The sequence below is a fragment of the Scomber japonicus genome, chromosome 17, assembly GCF_027409825.1.
Source record: "Scomber japonicus isolate fScoJap1 chromosome 17, fScoJap1.pri, whole genome shotgun sequence".
NCBI classification, from domain to species: domain Eukaryota; kingdom Metazoa; phylum Chordata; class Actinopteri; order Scombriformes; family Scombridae; genus Scomber; species Scomber japonicus.
Window position 1 is genome coordinate 628931 of NC_070594.1, and position 16588 is coordinate 645518.

General features: G+C 45.1%; 1 protein-coding gene across 1 annotated transcript in view; it reads right to left on the bottom strand.

The window, feature by feature from the left end:
- Window positions 1-5399: 5399 nt before the first annotated feature.
- LOC128377445 (pleckstrin homology domain-containing family G member 3) overlaps window positions 5400-16588 on the bottom strand; it is a 40393-nt gene continuing 29204 nt past the window's right edge. The window contains exons 10-16 of the mRNA XM_053337397.1: window positions 16081-16167; window positions 15306-15339; window positions 13859-13939; window positions 9280-9632; window positions 8675-8770; window positions 6901-8593; window positions 5400-6481 (exon numbers count right to left, since the gene is read on the bottom strand). Of these exons, the coding sequence (XP_053193372.1) occupies window positions 5400-6481; window positions 6901-8593; window positions 8675-8770; window positions 9280-9632; window positions 13859-13939; window positions 15306-15339; window positions 16081-16167 (3426 nt within the window). The remainder of the gene's footprint in view (window positions 6482-6900; window positions 8594-8674; window positions 8771-9279; window positions 9633-13858; window positions 13940-15305; window positions 15340-16080; window positions 16168-16588) is intronic.

Below are 16588 nucleotides of genomic sequence, written 5' to 3' on the forward strand. Positions count from 1 at the left end.
TACGGCTGCCGTAGTCAGTTCAAAGTTAAATTGCAAGCTGCGTGGGAGCAGTGGATGACAGGGAGGCAACGCCGGGCGAGTTACGCCACTATCTGCCAATGGATCGTGGATGCCTGGGCTAAGGTATCAGTCTCAAGTGTCGTCCGAGCTTTCATGAAGGCCGGAATCATCACTGAACCACAGCCAAGTACCGGTAACAGCAACGAGACTGACTCGGATAATGATGAGAGGGATCCGGGCATCGCCCAGCTGTTACACTCAGACACTGAAGATGAATAAAGTTCGATTTATCTGACAAACGTTTTTGCGTAATGCTTCTTATAGTCCGAAAAATACGGTAAATTTTAAGGCATTTTGTCAACATTAAGCAGCTCAGATCCTAAAAACATTTATTCTAAATAAGTTTTGACCAATTATGTAAAATTTGTTACATAATAATGTGTTGTAGGTTGAGTTTAGCTCAGTGGGTGGCCTCATGTGAAGAGGGTTAGGGTTGCACTGAGTGGTCTTATCCTGCATGTCACCCCCCCCCCCCCCTCTCTGCCTCCTGTTTCCTGTCTATCTCTACTAACCTGTCTATCTCTACTAACCTGTCTATCTCTACTAACCTGTCTATCTCTACTAACCTGTCTATCTCTAACCTGTCTATCTCTACTAACCTGTCTATCTCTATCTCTACTAACCTGTCTATCTCTACTAACCTGTCTATCTCTACTAACCTGTCTATCTCTACTAACCTGAACATTAAAGGCAAAAAAAGCCCAAAAAATATACTTAAAAAAAAAAATAATGTGTTGTCTTGCTAAAAGTGGATTATAGGTATTCAACATTTTAGTTCTCATTTGTTTTCCTGTATATAATCAGAGGTTAGCTGACACTGGGGTTACATCAGGTCATTGACCCTTAAACAAAGCGTCTCATAGATAAACATGAACAGCCTGAAATGATCCAGAAACCAAAGAAGAAGCCAGAAGTGTCCGAGGTGATGGAACCTGTGACTGTAGCGCCACCTGCTGGCGGTTTATAGAGGAGGAACTGCTGAGCTCTGAGTTTGTTCTTCTCTGATGTTCATTTGTTTGCTGCTTCGCTAAAACTGTTTTTCATTTCATTTCATTTCATTTTCTTTTCTCGCAGTTTTACATAAATAATCAGTTTTTGATCAAAAGTTGCTGCAATGCACTCGGACAAGAGAAATACAACTTAACATTTTACACAGACTTCATATATCACCTCACTGCAGGCACCTCTTCAACCGCTCTCTTTCCTCTTTGTGTCTCAAGTGTAAAACTGATGTGGGAACTTTAACTCACTGTTTCTGGTCTTGTCATAAACTTCAAAGATATTGGGTTGACATTATTATTATTAAGTGAAATGGAGAGAATTTTTCACATTGATATAGAAATGGATCCCATATCCCTGATTCTAGGTCTTCCAAGTGACCGTCTAAAATCTGCAGTCAACAAAAGATTGTATAATATTCTAACGTTTGCGGCCGGCTAGGGTTAGGGTTCTCCTGCAGCAGGTCAGTGACAAGGTTCCCTCTGTCTGTGGTTGGCGTAAAATCATTTCTGAACTGATGCCTCTAGAATATCTTACCAACGTCATACGTCATAAGTAAAAAAGATGTTTCAGCACCTTCACAGAGAGCAGCAGCCCAGAGGAGGGAAAACAGCAAGGTCCTCGTCTCCATGGCAACCACGACCACCACCACCACGACGATGAGGAGGAGGATGATGAAGAATGCTCGATGTGTCACTCAAAACCTGAGATTTTCACAATAAGAGCTCACTGTGTGTTTCATAATAACTTTTTCCATTTACAGAAAAACATTAAACAGCAAATAAAGAAAAAATAAATTCAGAATAAAAAGTTTCATTAATTCAGAAAAATTATCTGATTACAGCTGATAAATGTTTTATATGAATACAATAAAATATCAGTAATAATAATAATAATAATTATAATAATAATAATATAATAATGATAATAATAATAATAATATAATAATGATAATAATAATAATAATATAATAATGATAATAATAATAATAATAATAATAATAATATAATAATGATAATAATAATAATAATAATAATATAATAATAATAATAATAATAATATAATAATAATAATATAATAATAATAATAATGATAATGTACACTACCAAACTCTTAACTGTGTAACTTAAAGTCTGAAACATTTAATCTTCCGACCAAACATTTGATTAATAAACACTGAACGTTTCATTTAGAGTCAGTTATTATTTATTATTCATGTTAATATAATAACAATAATCAACACTATCAGTGATATCAAACTAAGTTTTGTTAAAATATAAAATGTACAGAATATTTAGTCTTAATGAAATTAATCAGATCAGAGTTAAATACGTTTACCTGAACAGAGATCTTCTTCTTCCTCTTCTTCTCTTCCTCTCCTTCTTCTCCTCCTCCTCGTCCTCCTGCAGCTTTATATCGAGCAGTTTGTTCAGTTTCTTCATCATCATGTTTAATCATCGTCTTCCAGTTAACAGAAGTCCAACTTCCTGTTTTTGTGTTTTCAACAGTTTTCACAAAAGCAGAACTGGGTCGTTGCAGATAAACTGAACACGTTTCAATTATCATATTATATTATTATATATATTATATTATATTATATTATATTATATTATATTATATCATATTATATCATATTATATTATATATTATATATTATTATGTTATATTATATTATATAAATGTGTGCAGCTCCAGAGCTCTACATTTCTCTTAACCCTGGAAAGATGGATCCACCATCGTGAGACAGAGACAGAGGATCAGTGATCGGGTTAGCGATAACGAAGAAGAGGAAGAGGAGGAGGATGAAGACTTGGACTCCTGACGAGGATCCATCTGATTCTGAACAGGAAGGAGGAAGATGAGCAGCAGCAGCCCGACTGAGCTCAATGGACAGGAAGTGGTTGTCAGTGGTCATCCCGTCACCAAGAGACACTCCAGGACCCGCGGGACCTCCTTATGACTCCTGACCCGGTCCAACGCGTCCACCGAGGACCCGAGGTCTGCGAACCGATCCAGTGAGAGTTGGAGGTCACGGTCTGATGAAGCCAACAGGACCACATCATCTGCAAAAAGCAGTGACCCAATCCTGAGGTCACCAAACCGGACCCCCTCAACACCCTGGCTGCACCTAGAAATCCTGTCCATAAAGATTATGAACAGGATCGGTGACAAAGGGCAGCCCTGGCGGAGTCCAACCCTCACCGGAAACAAGTCTGACTTAGTACCGGCGATGCGGACCAAGCTCTGACACCGGTCATACAGGGAACGGACGGCCCTTATCAGGGGGTCCGGTACCCCGTACTCCCGGAGAACCCCCCACAGGATCCCCCGAGGGACACGGTCGAATGCCTTCTCCAAGTCCACAAAACACATGTGGACTGGTTGGGCAAACTCCCATGCACCCTCAAGGATCCTGCAGAGGGTGTAGAGCTGGTCCACTGTTCCACAGCCCGGACGAAAACCACACTGCTCCTCCTGAATCAGAGGTTCGACTATCCGACGGACCCTCCTCTCCAGCACCCCCGAATAGACCTTACCAGGGAGGCTGAGGAGTGTGATCCTCCTATAGTTGGAACACACCATCCGGTCCCCCTTCTTAAAAAGAGGGACCACCACCCCAGTCTGCCAATCCAGAGGCACTGTGCCAATGAACCAATGAAATCAATGGTTTGGATCAACAGAGGAGGATTGGAGGATTAGAAGATGCATCAGATCTGTTTTTTTATGGCGTCAAACACGTTGGACACTTTAGTCCAAAGTGGTGAATGTGCCAGTAAAACATATTAAAGGTCAAAGGTCAACATTTAACATTTACTGAAGGTTTTAACACGTAGAACATTTTTCATTGTGTGTGAACGTTCACTTCACACAGTTATCGTCTTGATTTGAGTAAAAACTGTAAAAACATTATTAGTGATTTAATAACTGAAGTCAGGTGTCCATGCTGGTGCACGTAGGTGTCCATGCTGGTGCACGTATGTGTCCATGCTGGTGCACATAGGCGTCCATGCTGGTGCACGTATGCGTCCATGCTGGTGCACGTAGGCGTCCATGCTGGTGCACGTGCTCCCTGTGAATCAGCTCCCCGCTGCTGACTGAGACGTTGAAAGTTACTCGTCATCGTTTTCTTCAGAATCTCAGTAACCGTCCTCCGAGGACTTCCTGTTTCTGGGTTTCAACAGTTTTCACAGTAAAAGCAGAACTCTGCATCGTGAGTTACACCTGCAGCCTGAGTCTAGTTATCTAAAGTTAAACTATCATATTCATATATCCTGATTAAATCTAGTTATCTAAAGGACAAATATCATAGTCCAGGCCTGCACACACACACACACACACACAGAGACACACACACACACACGTACACACACACACAGAGACACACACACACACACGTACACACACACACACACACATACACACAGAGAGAGACACACACACACACACAGAGACACACACACAGTTTCTCCTGTATATAGTTTTAATGTGAAACATACATGCAAACATTTCTGTACACACACACACACACACACACACGTGTGTAACCATGGTTACAGTTTGTATTTACATCAGATCAATAAATAAACTGTTAGATCATCAGCCAATATACAATGCTCTGGTAATAATATAATATAATATAATATAATATAATATAATATAATATAATATAATATAACAGCTGGTTCTTAGAATAAACTAAAGAAATTAAAAACTTAAAATAAAATGAAACATAATTATAAAAACTAAAAGGCACAAAACAGAGAAACAACCATTAATATATAAATAATTAATTTATCATAATTTGGTAAAATGCTTTATGAGTTTAAAAGAGCAGCTTTGGTGTGAAGCTGCAGCCTGAAGGAACAGCTGCTCTCAGTCTGCTGTTAACGACGCTGTTCATTCATTACTTTATTAAAACCACCAAAATGTTCCTGAACAGTAAAAACATAAAAAGTCAGAAATCAGCAGCGTCAGAAGTCTTATTACAGGAAATATGAATATCTATATTTAATATATTAACTTCAGATTCAGTGAAACAGTTAATATTAGATATTGATATCAGTGCTTCTGATGTTGAGCTGTTCCTTTAACACGAAGCCGTCGGAGCTTCATGAAGCTTCTCAAATCAAACTGTACAAAAAAAAGTGCTTTCATCATCAGAATAAAGATATTTACACATTTCTCTTGATTTCATATTTTAAACGTTCTTAATTATAATCATTAAATAATAAAGTGATCAGGAGGACTTGTGTTTGACGTCCTGATGAGAAGGTTTAAAATAATAACTATGAGAAGAAGAAGAATCAACTTTTTGTGACTCTCGTAACATTTTCAAAAGTTCACAAACTGTTTTTTCTGCTCAGACTCTGAAACTTGTCTCTCAGGTTTTTCACGATGCTCTGCTGCTCGTCGCACGCCGCCGCGACGTCGCCCTCTGCTGGCCGAGCCGCCTCCGGTCTGGCTCTGGCCTCCTCGGGTCTGGCTCTGGCCTCCTCGGGTCTGACTCTGGCCTCCTCGGGTCTGGCTCTGGCCTCCTCGGGTCTGGCTCTGGCCTCCTCGGGTTTGGCTCTGGCCTCCTCGGGTCTGACTCTGGCCTCCTCGGGTCTGGCTCTGGCCTCCTCGGGTCTGGTTCTGGTCTCCTCGGGTCTGGTTCTGGCCTCCTCGGGTCTGGTTCTGGCCTCCTCTGGTCTGGCTCTGGTCTCCTCGGGTCTGGTTCGGGCCTCCTCTCGTTGCCGGTACTCGTCGGAGTCCTGGTAGGCGCGGCAGCGGTCGATGACGGCCATGATGGAGATCTTCTCTTTGCTGGTGGGAGAGCGGATCTGAACGTAGCTGTCGTCTTCTTCTTTGGTTTCTCCGGCGGCGTCGGACTCCGGCGGAGGAAGCTTCTCCATGACGATGATCTTGTGTTCGGGGTCGCTCTCCATCGGCGCCTCGGCCGCCACGTAGTAGCCGCTGCTGGAGACCTGATCCTGGAGCTTCTGCAGCTCGCTCAGCTGCGCCCCGCTCAGCCGGGGGTCCAGAGAGTTCGCTCTCTGGAGTCTTTTGCTGTGCTCCCTGCGGCCGGCGTCGTGGCCGGCGAGCGGTTTGTGTGGAGGAGCGTCGGGGAGCGGCGGGCCGGGCGAGGCGCTCGAGTGTCTCCTCAGACCGCCGTCAAACATCTGCTCCGGGATGGAGACGCTGCGGCCCACGGAGGCCATCTGGGAGCGGCTGTAGACCGAGTACTTGGTGCGGAGCTCCCGGACGTCGGGCCAGTTGAAGCCTTCGGTGGGAGGAGGGGTGCTGAGGGGGCTGCGGGACCGAGCCCGACCCCCCGGGGAGCTGGAGGGGCCGGGGCTCGGAGACCTCACCTGGTCCACGGGACTCAGAGGAAGAGAAGGTCCGAGGTTCAGAGAAGCCAGCGGCAGAGTCAGGCTGGATTTACCTGCAACACCAAAGACCAACAGTTTAAACCTGTGTGATCATGTGACCGCTCGCAGTGACATCATCACGCTGTCTACACGACTGTAAAAACCAGGACCTCATGGTGCATTCAGGTGCACCTCATAAACTCAGAAAGGTTTGCAGCATTGTTAATAATTAATGTTTAATGAATCATTGTTTAAACGGCTTCAACTTCTTGTTTTACTGCTGAATCACAAACGTTTGAACTGATTCGTCAAAAGTCTCTGAATGTTTGAACGAAGCTGATAATAAAATCATTTCATTTGTTCTTTGATCGTAAATTTTAGTTTTTACATGTTTTACAAGATCGATATCAGATTTAATAAAGAATCGATCTGGATTCAGCCTTTAGGGGGCCACTGTGACCCAGAGACAGACCTGAAAGTGAACAGGAAGTACCTGACATCTCCTCCACCACGCAGGGTAAGCTCTTCTTCCTGATCAGGGCTCCGTGGGTCCGCTGCCGGGCCGCCGGTTTGGTGGTTCTGATTCTCTGGCTGTACTGGCGGGCCAGGTGGAGGACTTTGCTCTTGGCCTTGTCGACGTCGTCCTGCTCGTCCTCCTCGCTTGGCGGCTCTCCTTCAGCCTCGGCCTTCAGCTGGGCCACCCGCGGGGCCGCAGCCCTGAGGACGGCGCCGTCTTCCCTGAATACCTTCAGGGAGTCCTTTAGACCTCCTGCCCGGGTCGCCCCAGCGGAGGCTTTGTGTTTGGGGGGCGACAGACTGCGGGACTCCTCCGAGATGGTGCCGAGGTCAGACGCTGCGCTCTCCTGGTCTCGGGTCTGGCTCGAGGTCTCTTCGCTGATCGTTCTGCAGCTTCTCGACGCCTCTCGACATCGATCGCGGCCTCTGTCGTCACTTCTGGTGACCTGCTGCTCCATCGCCTGCCAGATCTTGATCATTTCAGATGAAGGTCTGAATTCTTCATCCTCGGCTGGATTATCCGGCACGCTGTGAGATCTGGACCTTTCTCCTGAGTCTTCGGGTTCTGTGCTCCTCTGACCCGACTTCAAAGACTCCGAAGAATCACTTGACACCATGCGACCTTGGGTTTCAGACGGTAGCGCTGAGTCTGAGGACGGCTCGAGACCAGAGAAGGAGGACGGGTTGTCCTTCGGTATGCTGTTGAGCCGGCTGACGGAGCTCCTGACCAGGCCGGTGGGGATGTAGGTCAGGCTCTCTCTGCGCTGCAGGCTGAAGGTGGCGTCCTGGTTCCCGGCGTTCTCGTAGTAGCTCTTGATCTTCCCGATGAGCAGCTGGTCCTGTTTGGACAGCATGGAGTCACGCCTTCGCTGAATGCTCATTTCAAACAGGCCGTCGTCTTGCGGGGACAGCAGGGTCAGATCTGTGGCGCCGAAGGTCTCGGCGAGGTCGGAGCAGGTGCTGCTGGGTAACCGTTCACCACTGAGGCTCACGCTGCTGCCGGTCCTGCTGGGTAACCGTTCGGCACTGAGGCTCACGCTGCTGCCGGTCCTGCTGGGTAACCGTTCGGCACTGAGGCTCACGCTGCTGCCGGTCCTGCTGGGTAACCGATCGGCACTGAGGTTCACGCTGCTGCCGGTCCTGCTGGGTAACCGATCCCCACTGAGGCTCACGCTACTGCCGGTCCTGCTGGGTAACCGGTCACCACTGAGGCTCACGCTACTGCCGGTCCTGCTGGGTAACCGGTCACCACTGAGGCTGATGCTGCTGCCGGTCCTGCTGGGTAACCGTGGTGACGTGCAGCTGGGGGAGCGGGCCTCGTCCTGGCCCACGCTGCCTCTCTTCACGCTATTGTTGAAGTGCTGAGCGATGGCGCTGGCTTTGTCCAGGACCGACGAGGGCAAGATGCTGGAGGCCTCCGCCGCTTCCTTCTCGCCCTCCTCATCCTCGGAGGATTCACCGCTGCTCAGCGCCTTTGAATCTGAATCTGGGGTCGCAGAGGACGGTTCCTCTACCGGCTCCAGATCCGCTTCAGGTTTCAGCTGGTCTGTCTGCTGAGGACTCACTGAGATCCTCGGAGGAGTAGTGGACAGACGAGCCGGATCAGACGGAGGTTCTGGTTCAGGGTTTTCTGAGGGCTCCGACTCTGAAGGCTTCTCCTGAGGCTGGTTCTGAAAGCCAGACAGTCCAGTATCAGTCATTTACATCAGAATCAGAAGCAGTTTATTGATCAGTGATTATTGATTATTTACCTGCTGACCCGTCGGCTCAGTCGCTCCTGTCTCAGCAGGAAGTCCTCCGGTTGCTTTGTTACTGCCGTTAGAAGAGACGCTGGCGGCCTCCGCCTCCTTCAACAGGACCAGACACAAACCTTTATTACACACTGCAGCTTTCTCTCCTGACCAGCAGCAGGTTGAACATGTTGTTACTGACTTTGTGGCTCAGACTTTAAGTATCAGAAAACATGCAGATGAGGAAGCACCGCGGCAGCAGCAGGCGCTCAGTTTGTTTTTGGCTCCACAGAAACAAACAATAAACGGAAAGCTGCAGGTCAAAGGTCATGAAGCTCAAATAAAATGCAAAATACCCCGAAACCAAAAGTCACAACCAGAATTTAAATCAAAAAAATAAAGTTCAGCTTTAGTGGCAGCAGCAAACCTGACATCACACTATTAATGTTAGCTGTTCTGTTGCTATACCGGCTTTATGCTAAGCTAGGCTAACCGTTAGTTCCACACATGAAGCTCATGCAGCGGAGCCGAGAGCTCCGGCGGCTGTAAGTGGTCGATGAGCGGAGCGGGGAGCGCCGTTATCCGTGACTTTAGCATGTTACGGAGCTGGAGCGAGGCGGCCTCACCGTCACCACGGCGACCCCTGAGGACAGCAGAGCCTGGGCCCTGTAGTGCCAGCAGGAAATGGCGGCCAGCAGCGAGCTGGCGAAGTCGGCTACCTGGTCGTCCTCCAGCAGGAGGTCATCGGGATCACTGTCCGCCGCCCGCCGCTCCTCTTCCTCCTCCTCCTCCTCCTCCTCACTGCAGCTCAGCCGCTGCACAGACCGCTTCCTGCCCTCCTCCTCCTCCTCAGCAGGCCGCTCCACCTCAGACTCGCCCAGCGTGCTGCTGCTGGCGGTGGGCTGCAGAGGGGGCGTCTCCCCTGGTAACGCCCCCGGTAACGCCCCCAGCAACGCCCCCGGTAACGCCCCGTCACTACCTGAGTGCTGCAGGACACCACACGAGCTGCTACTTCCTGTCAACTTTTGTTTGTACGACTGTCGAAGTGACAGCGAAACGTCCCACTGACCCTGAAGGCTTCATATTAACTTTCCTACCGTACTGTCCCGAATATGAGAGCATGTTTAATTACAGGGGGGCGAGGTCAGGGCGAAACACCCATAAAAATATAAAACTGCCCTTTAAATAAATAAAGAATCTCTTGTTCCTGCATAAGGATCAAAGATCAATAATCAGTGATTGATTACAGATTTAATGAAGAATGATATCTGGCAAACTTTCAAACAGCTGGGCGGGGGGGGGGGGGGGTGTGTGATATTCAGGACTATACGGTAAGTGCAGACCTTCATTAAAAATACAATATCATCATTTATTAAACATTATATTAAACATCCTGTATGAAGCTAAACAGCTGAACTCAGATTCTGATTTAACATTTAAAACTTTTTTAAGTGAAGAAAATAAAAAGATTCTCACCTTTAAGATGGCTGGAAGTCCAACGGGAGGGGGGGGGTCAGAGCGGGGTGGGCAGACGGGGGGCAGAGCAGACGTGTTATTGGTTAAACAGAACAAACACGTTATAATTTCATTGATCAAACTTTACTTAGAAACATTTTTTTACCTTTAGAGCTTCTCAGAATCTGTCTGCTGGGCTCTGAAACACAAATCACTCATCAATCACTGATCAATAATCTATAACATAAACCAATCACTGATCAATAATCTATAACATAAACCAATCACTGATCAATAATCTATAACATAAACCAATCACTGATCAATAATCTATAACATAAACCAATCACTGATCAATAATCTATAACATAAACCAATCACTGATCAATAATCTATAACATAAACCACTCACTGATCAATAATCTATAACATAAACCAATCACTGATCAATAATATATAACATAAACCAATCACTGATCAATAATATACAACATAAACCAATCACTGATCAATAATCTATAACATAAACCAATCACTGATCAATAATCTATAACATAAACCACTCACTGATCAATAATATATAACATAAACCAATCACTGATCAATAATCTATAACATAAACCACTCACTGATCAATAATCTATAACATAAACCAATCACTGATCAATAATATATAACATAAACCAATCACTGATCAATAATATATAACATAAACCAATCACTGATCAATAATATATAACATAAACCAATCACTGATCAATAATCTATAACATAAACCACTCACTGATCAATAATATATAACATAAACCAATCACTGATCAATAATCTATAACATAAACCAATCACTGATCAATAATCTATAACATAAACCAATCACTGATCAATAATATATAACATAAACCAATCACTGATCAATAATCTATAACATAAACCAATCACTGATCAATAATCTATAACATAAACCAATCACTGATCAATAATATATAACATAAACCACTCACTGACACTGAGACACTGAGACTGTATAAAAGAAACGGACGTAACATCCGTGACGTCACTGGAAGGAAGGAAGAAAAGACAGGAAGGAAGGAAAAGAAGACAGGAAGGAAAGATGAAAGGGAGGAAGGAATGAATGAAGGAAAGATGGAAGGAAGGAAGGGAGGAAGGAAGGAAGGAAAAGAAGACAGGAAGGAATGAAGGAATAAAAGGAGGGAGGAATGAAGGAAAGATGGAAGGAAGGAAGGGAGGAAGGGAGGAAGGAAGGAAGGGAGGAAGGAAGGAAGGAAGGAAAGATGGAAGGAAGGAAGGGAGGAAGGAAGGAAGGAAGGAAGGAAAAGAAGACAGGAAGGAAAGATGAAAGGGAGGAAGGAATGAATGAAGGAAAGATGGAAGGAAGGAAGGAAGGAAAAGAAGACAGGAAGGAAAGATGAAAGGGAGGAAGGAATGAAGGAAGGAAAGATGGAAGGAAGGAAGGGAGGAAGGAAGGAATGCAGGAATAAAAGGAGGGAGGAAGGGAGGAAGGAAGGAATGAAGGAAGGAAGGAAGGAAAGGAGGAAGCAAAGGAGGAAGCAAAGGAGGAAGGACGAAGGAAAGAAGGAGGGAGGGAAGGAAGGAAAGAAGGAGGGAGGGGGAAGGAATGAAAGGAGGGAGGAATGAAGGAATGAAGGAAGGAAGAAGGAATGAAAGTAGGGAGGAATGAAGGAAGGAAAGGAGGAAGAAAGGAAGGAAGGAAAGGAGGAAGCAAAGAAAGAAGGAAGGAAGGAAAAAAGGAGTGAGGGAAGGAAGGAAAGAAGGAGGGAGGGAAGGAAAGAAGGAGTGAGGGGGAAGGAATGAAAGGAGGGAGGAATGAAGGAATGCAGGAATGAAGGAAAGAAGGAATGAAAGGAGGGAGGAATGAAGGAAGGAAAGATGGAAGGAAGGAAGGAAGGAAGGAAAAGAAGACAGGAAGGGAGGAAGGGAGGAAGGAATGAATGAAGGAAAGATGGAAGGAAGGAAGGGAGGAAGGGAGGAAGGAAGGAAAGATGGAAGGAAGGAAGGAAGGAAGGGAGGAAGGGAGGAAAGATGGAAGGAAGGAAAGATGGAATGAAGGAAGGAAGGAAGGAAGAAAAGACAGGAAGGAAAGATGAAAGGGAGGAAGGAATGAATGAAGGAAAGATGGAAGGAAGGAAAGAAGGAATGAAAGGAGGGAGGAATGAAGGAATGAAGGAATGAAGGAAGGAAGGAAGGAACAGGAATAAAAGGAGGGAGGAATGAAGGAAGGAAAGAAGGAAGGAAGGAAAAAAGGAGTGAGGGGGAAGGAAGGACAGAAGGAGGGAGGGAAGGACAGAAGGAGTGAGGGGGAAGGAAGGACAGAAGGAAGGAAGAAAGACCCGGGAGGACGATACGAGGCTTTAAACTAGCGATTGGTTTGTGGACTGCTGCTCGGAAGCCAATAGTTTCTAATCTAGGCAGCGCCATCTTGAAAATTTCAGGTGCATGCTGGGAAAAATAAAAACACGGATTCTACTTATATGGGCATGAGGCGGGGCCATGGGCGGAGCGGGGAGGTTGCTATGGTTACGAGGGCTGGATCTGGAGGACATTGGGCAATCAACCTGTCAATCAGGACGTAGCCCCGCCCCCTAATGCATACCCTGCTTTATCGTCACATATAAAATCAGGGAGGCCAAAATGTCCCAAATGAACATCATACTGCATTGAAGAAGGCTTTATCCCTCCTGTTGTCCTAGAGTCAAGGAAGGAAGGGAGGAAGGAAGGGAGGGAGGAAGAAGGAGGGAAGGAAAGGAGGGAGGAAGGAAGGAAATAAAGGAAGAAGGAAGGAAAGGAGGAAGAAGGAAGGAAAGAAGGGAGAAGGAAGGAAGGAAGGAAAAGAGGAAGAAGGAAGGAAAGAAGGAATGAAAAGAGGGAGGAATGAAAGAAGCAAAGGAAGGAAGGGAGGAAGAAGGAAAGAAACGAGGGAGGAAGGAAGGAAGGAAGAAGGAAGGAAGGAAAGAAGGGAGGAAGGAAAGAAGGAGGGAGGGAAGGAAGAAAGGAAAGAAGGAGGGAGTGAAGGATGGAAAGAAGGAGGGAGGGAAGGAAAGAAGGAGTGAGGGGGAAGGAAGGAAAGAAGGAGGGAGGAATGAAGGAGTAAGAAAGGAAGGAAGGAAAGGAGGAGTGAGGGGGAAGGAATGAAAGGAGGGAGGAATGACGGAAGGAAAGGAGGAAGAAAGGAAGGAAGGAAAGGAGGAAGCAAAGGAGGAAGGAGGAAGGAAAGAAGGAAGGACGGAAGGAAGGAGTGAGGGGGAAGGAAGGAAAGAAGGAGGGAGGAAGGGAGGAATGAAGGAATGAAGGAAGGAAGAAGGAATGAAAGGAGGGAGGAATGAAGGAAGGAAAGGAGGAAGAAAGGAAGGAAGGAAAGGAGGAAGCAAAGGAGGAAGGAGGAAGGAAAGAAGGAAGGAAGGAAGGAAAGAAGGAAGGAAGGAAAGAAGGAAAGGAGGGAGTTGCAGCTCTAAGTTACTTCTCCATTGACTTGTATAGAGACGGTCGCCCCCTGGTGGCCTTTTGGTAGAATGCAGCTCTAAGTTACTTCTCCATTGACTTGTATAGAGACGGTCGCCCCCTGGTGGCCTTTTGGTAGAATGCAGCTCTAAGTTACTTCTCCATTGACTTGTATAGAGACGGTCGCCCCCTGGTGGCCTTTTGATAGAATGCAGCTCTAAGTTACTTCCTGGTTGACAGGAAGTCCCCGCCTGATCACTGATCAATAATCACCTGACTGCCGTCGTCCCTGGCGACCATCAGTCTGACGAGGAGGCGGAGCTTTGTTCAACCGCTCCGGATACCGAAGAGGATCTGAGAGGAGAGATACTGGTTATACTGGTTTACACTGGTTATACTGGTTATACTGGTTTATACTGGTTATACTGGTTATACTGGTTATACTGGTTTATACTGGTTATACTGGTTTACACTGGTTATACTGGTTATACTGGTTTATACTGGTTATACTGGTTATACTGGTTATACTGGTTTATACTGGTTATACTGGTTATACTGGTTTATATTGGTTATACTGGTTATACTGGTTTATACTGGTTATATTGGTTATACTGGTTATACTGGTTATACTGGTTTATACTGGTTTATACTGGTTTATACTAGTTTATACTGGTTATATTGGTTATATTGGGTTATACTGGTTATACTGGTTATACTGGTTTATACTGGTTATACTGGTTTATACTGGTTATACTGGTTATACTGGTTATATTGGTTATACTGGTTTATATTGGTTATACTGGTTTATACTGGTTTATACTAGTTTATACTGGTTATATTGGTTATACTGGGTTATACTGGTTATACTGGTTATACTGGTTTATACTGGTTATACTGGTTATACTGGTTTATACTGGTTATACTGGTTATACTGGTTTATACTGGTTATACTGGTTATACTGGTTTATATTGGTTATACTGGTTATACTGGTTTATACTGGTTTATACTGGTTTATACTGGTTATACTGTTTATACTGGTTTATACTGGTTTATACTAGTTTATACTGGTTATACTGTTTATACTGGTTTATACTAGTTTATACTGGTTTATACTGGTTTATACTAGTTTATACTGGTTATATTGGTTATACTGGGTTATACTGGGTTATACTGGTTTATACTAGTTTATACTGGTTATATTGGTTATACTGGGTTATACTGGGTTATACTGGTTATACTGGTTATACTGGTTATACTGGGTTATACTGGTTATATTGGTTATACTGGTTTATACTGGGTTATACTGGTTATACTGGTTTATACTGGTTATACTGGTTATACTGGTTTATACTGGTTATACTGGTTAATACTGGTTATACTGGTTAATACTGGTTATACTGGTTTATACTGGTTATATTGGTTATACTGGTTTATACTGGGTTATACTGGTTATACTGGTTTATACTGGGTTATACTGGTTTATACTGGTTTATACTGGTTATACTGGTTATACTGGTTAATACTGGTTTATACTGGTTATACTGGTTATACTGGTTTATACTGGTTATACTGGTTAATACTGGTTATACTGGTTAATACTGGTTATATTGGTTATACTGGTTTATACTGGTTATACTGGTTTATACTGGTTTATACTGGTTATACTGGTTTATACTGGTTTATACTGGTTTTAAAAACAAACATGAATTATTTACTTACAGATAGAATCCATTTCCAAGATGGCTTCCTTCGCCTGAAACCAGCACACAGAAATTATACACATATACTGGTCTTACTGGTTTCATACCGTTGATACTGGTCATACTGGTGATACTGGTGTTACTGGTGTTACTGGTGTTACTGGTGATACTAGTGATACTGGTGTTACTGGTGATACTGGTGTTACTGGTGTTACTGGTCATACTGGTGATACTGGTGATACTGGTGTTACTGGTGTTACTGGTGATACTGGTGTTACTGGTGTTACTGGTGATACTGGTGTTACTGGTGTTACTGGTGATACTGGTGATACTGGTGGTACTGGTCATACTGGTGATACTGGTGTTACTGGTCATACTGGTGATACTGGTGTTACTGGTGTTACTGGTGTTACTGGTGTTACTGGTGATACTGGTGATACTGGTGTTACTGGTGATACTGGTGTTGATACTGGTGTTACTGGTGTTACTGGTGATACTGGTCATACTGGTGTTACTGGTGATACTGGTGATACTGGTGTTACTGGTGATACTGGTGTTACTGGTGTTTATACTGGTGTTACTGGTGATACTGGTGTTACTGGTGTTACTGATGATACTGGTGATACTGGTGTTACTGGTGTTACTGGTGATACTGGTCATACTGGTCATACTGGTCATACTGGTGATACTGGTCATACTGGTGTTACTGGTCATACTGGTCATACTGGTGATACTGGTCATACTGGTGATACTGGTGTTACTGGTCATACTGGTGTTACTGGTGTTACTGGTACCTTCTGTGGGATGAGGGCGTGATGGTTTTCCAGTATGATGCGTTTGATGTGATGAGCCCAAAGCTTCTTCTCTTCCACCGTCTTCGCCTGAAACCATCAAAGCTTCTGTTAATAAATATTTATATTCATTCATATCATATAAATAACCCAGAGCTCTACCCCCCTGCTACCCTAACCCTAACCCAGAGCTCTACCCCCCTGCTACCCTAACCCAGAGCTCTACCCCCCTGCTACCCTCACCCAGAGCTCTACCCCCTGCTACCCTAACCCAGAGCTCTACCCCCTGCTACCCTAACCCAGAGCTCTACCCCCTGCTACCCTAACCCAGAGCTCTACCCCCTGCTACCCTAACCCAGAGCTCTACCCCCCTGCTACCCTAACCCAGAGCTCTACCCCCCTGCTACCCTAACCCAGAGCTCTACCCCCCTGCTACCCTAACCCTTAACCCTATCCTGGTAAACACCCTGATCAGGGTCAGGGTTGGGGGGTGAGGGTTGGGGTGGGGGGG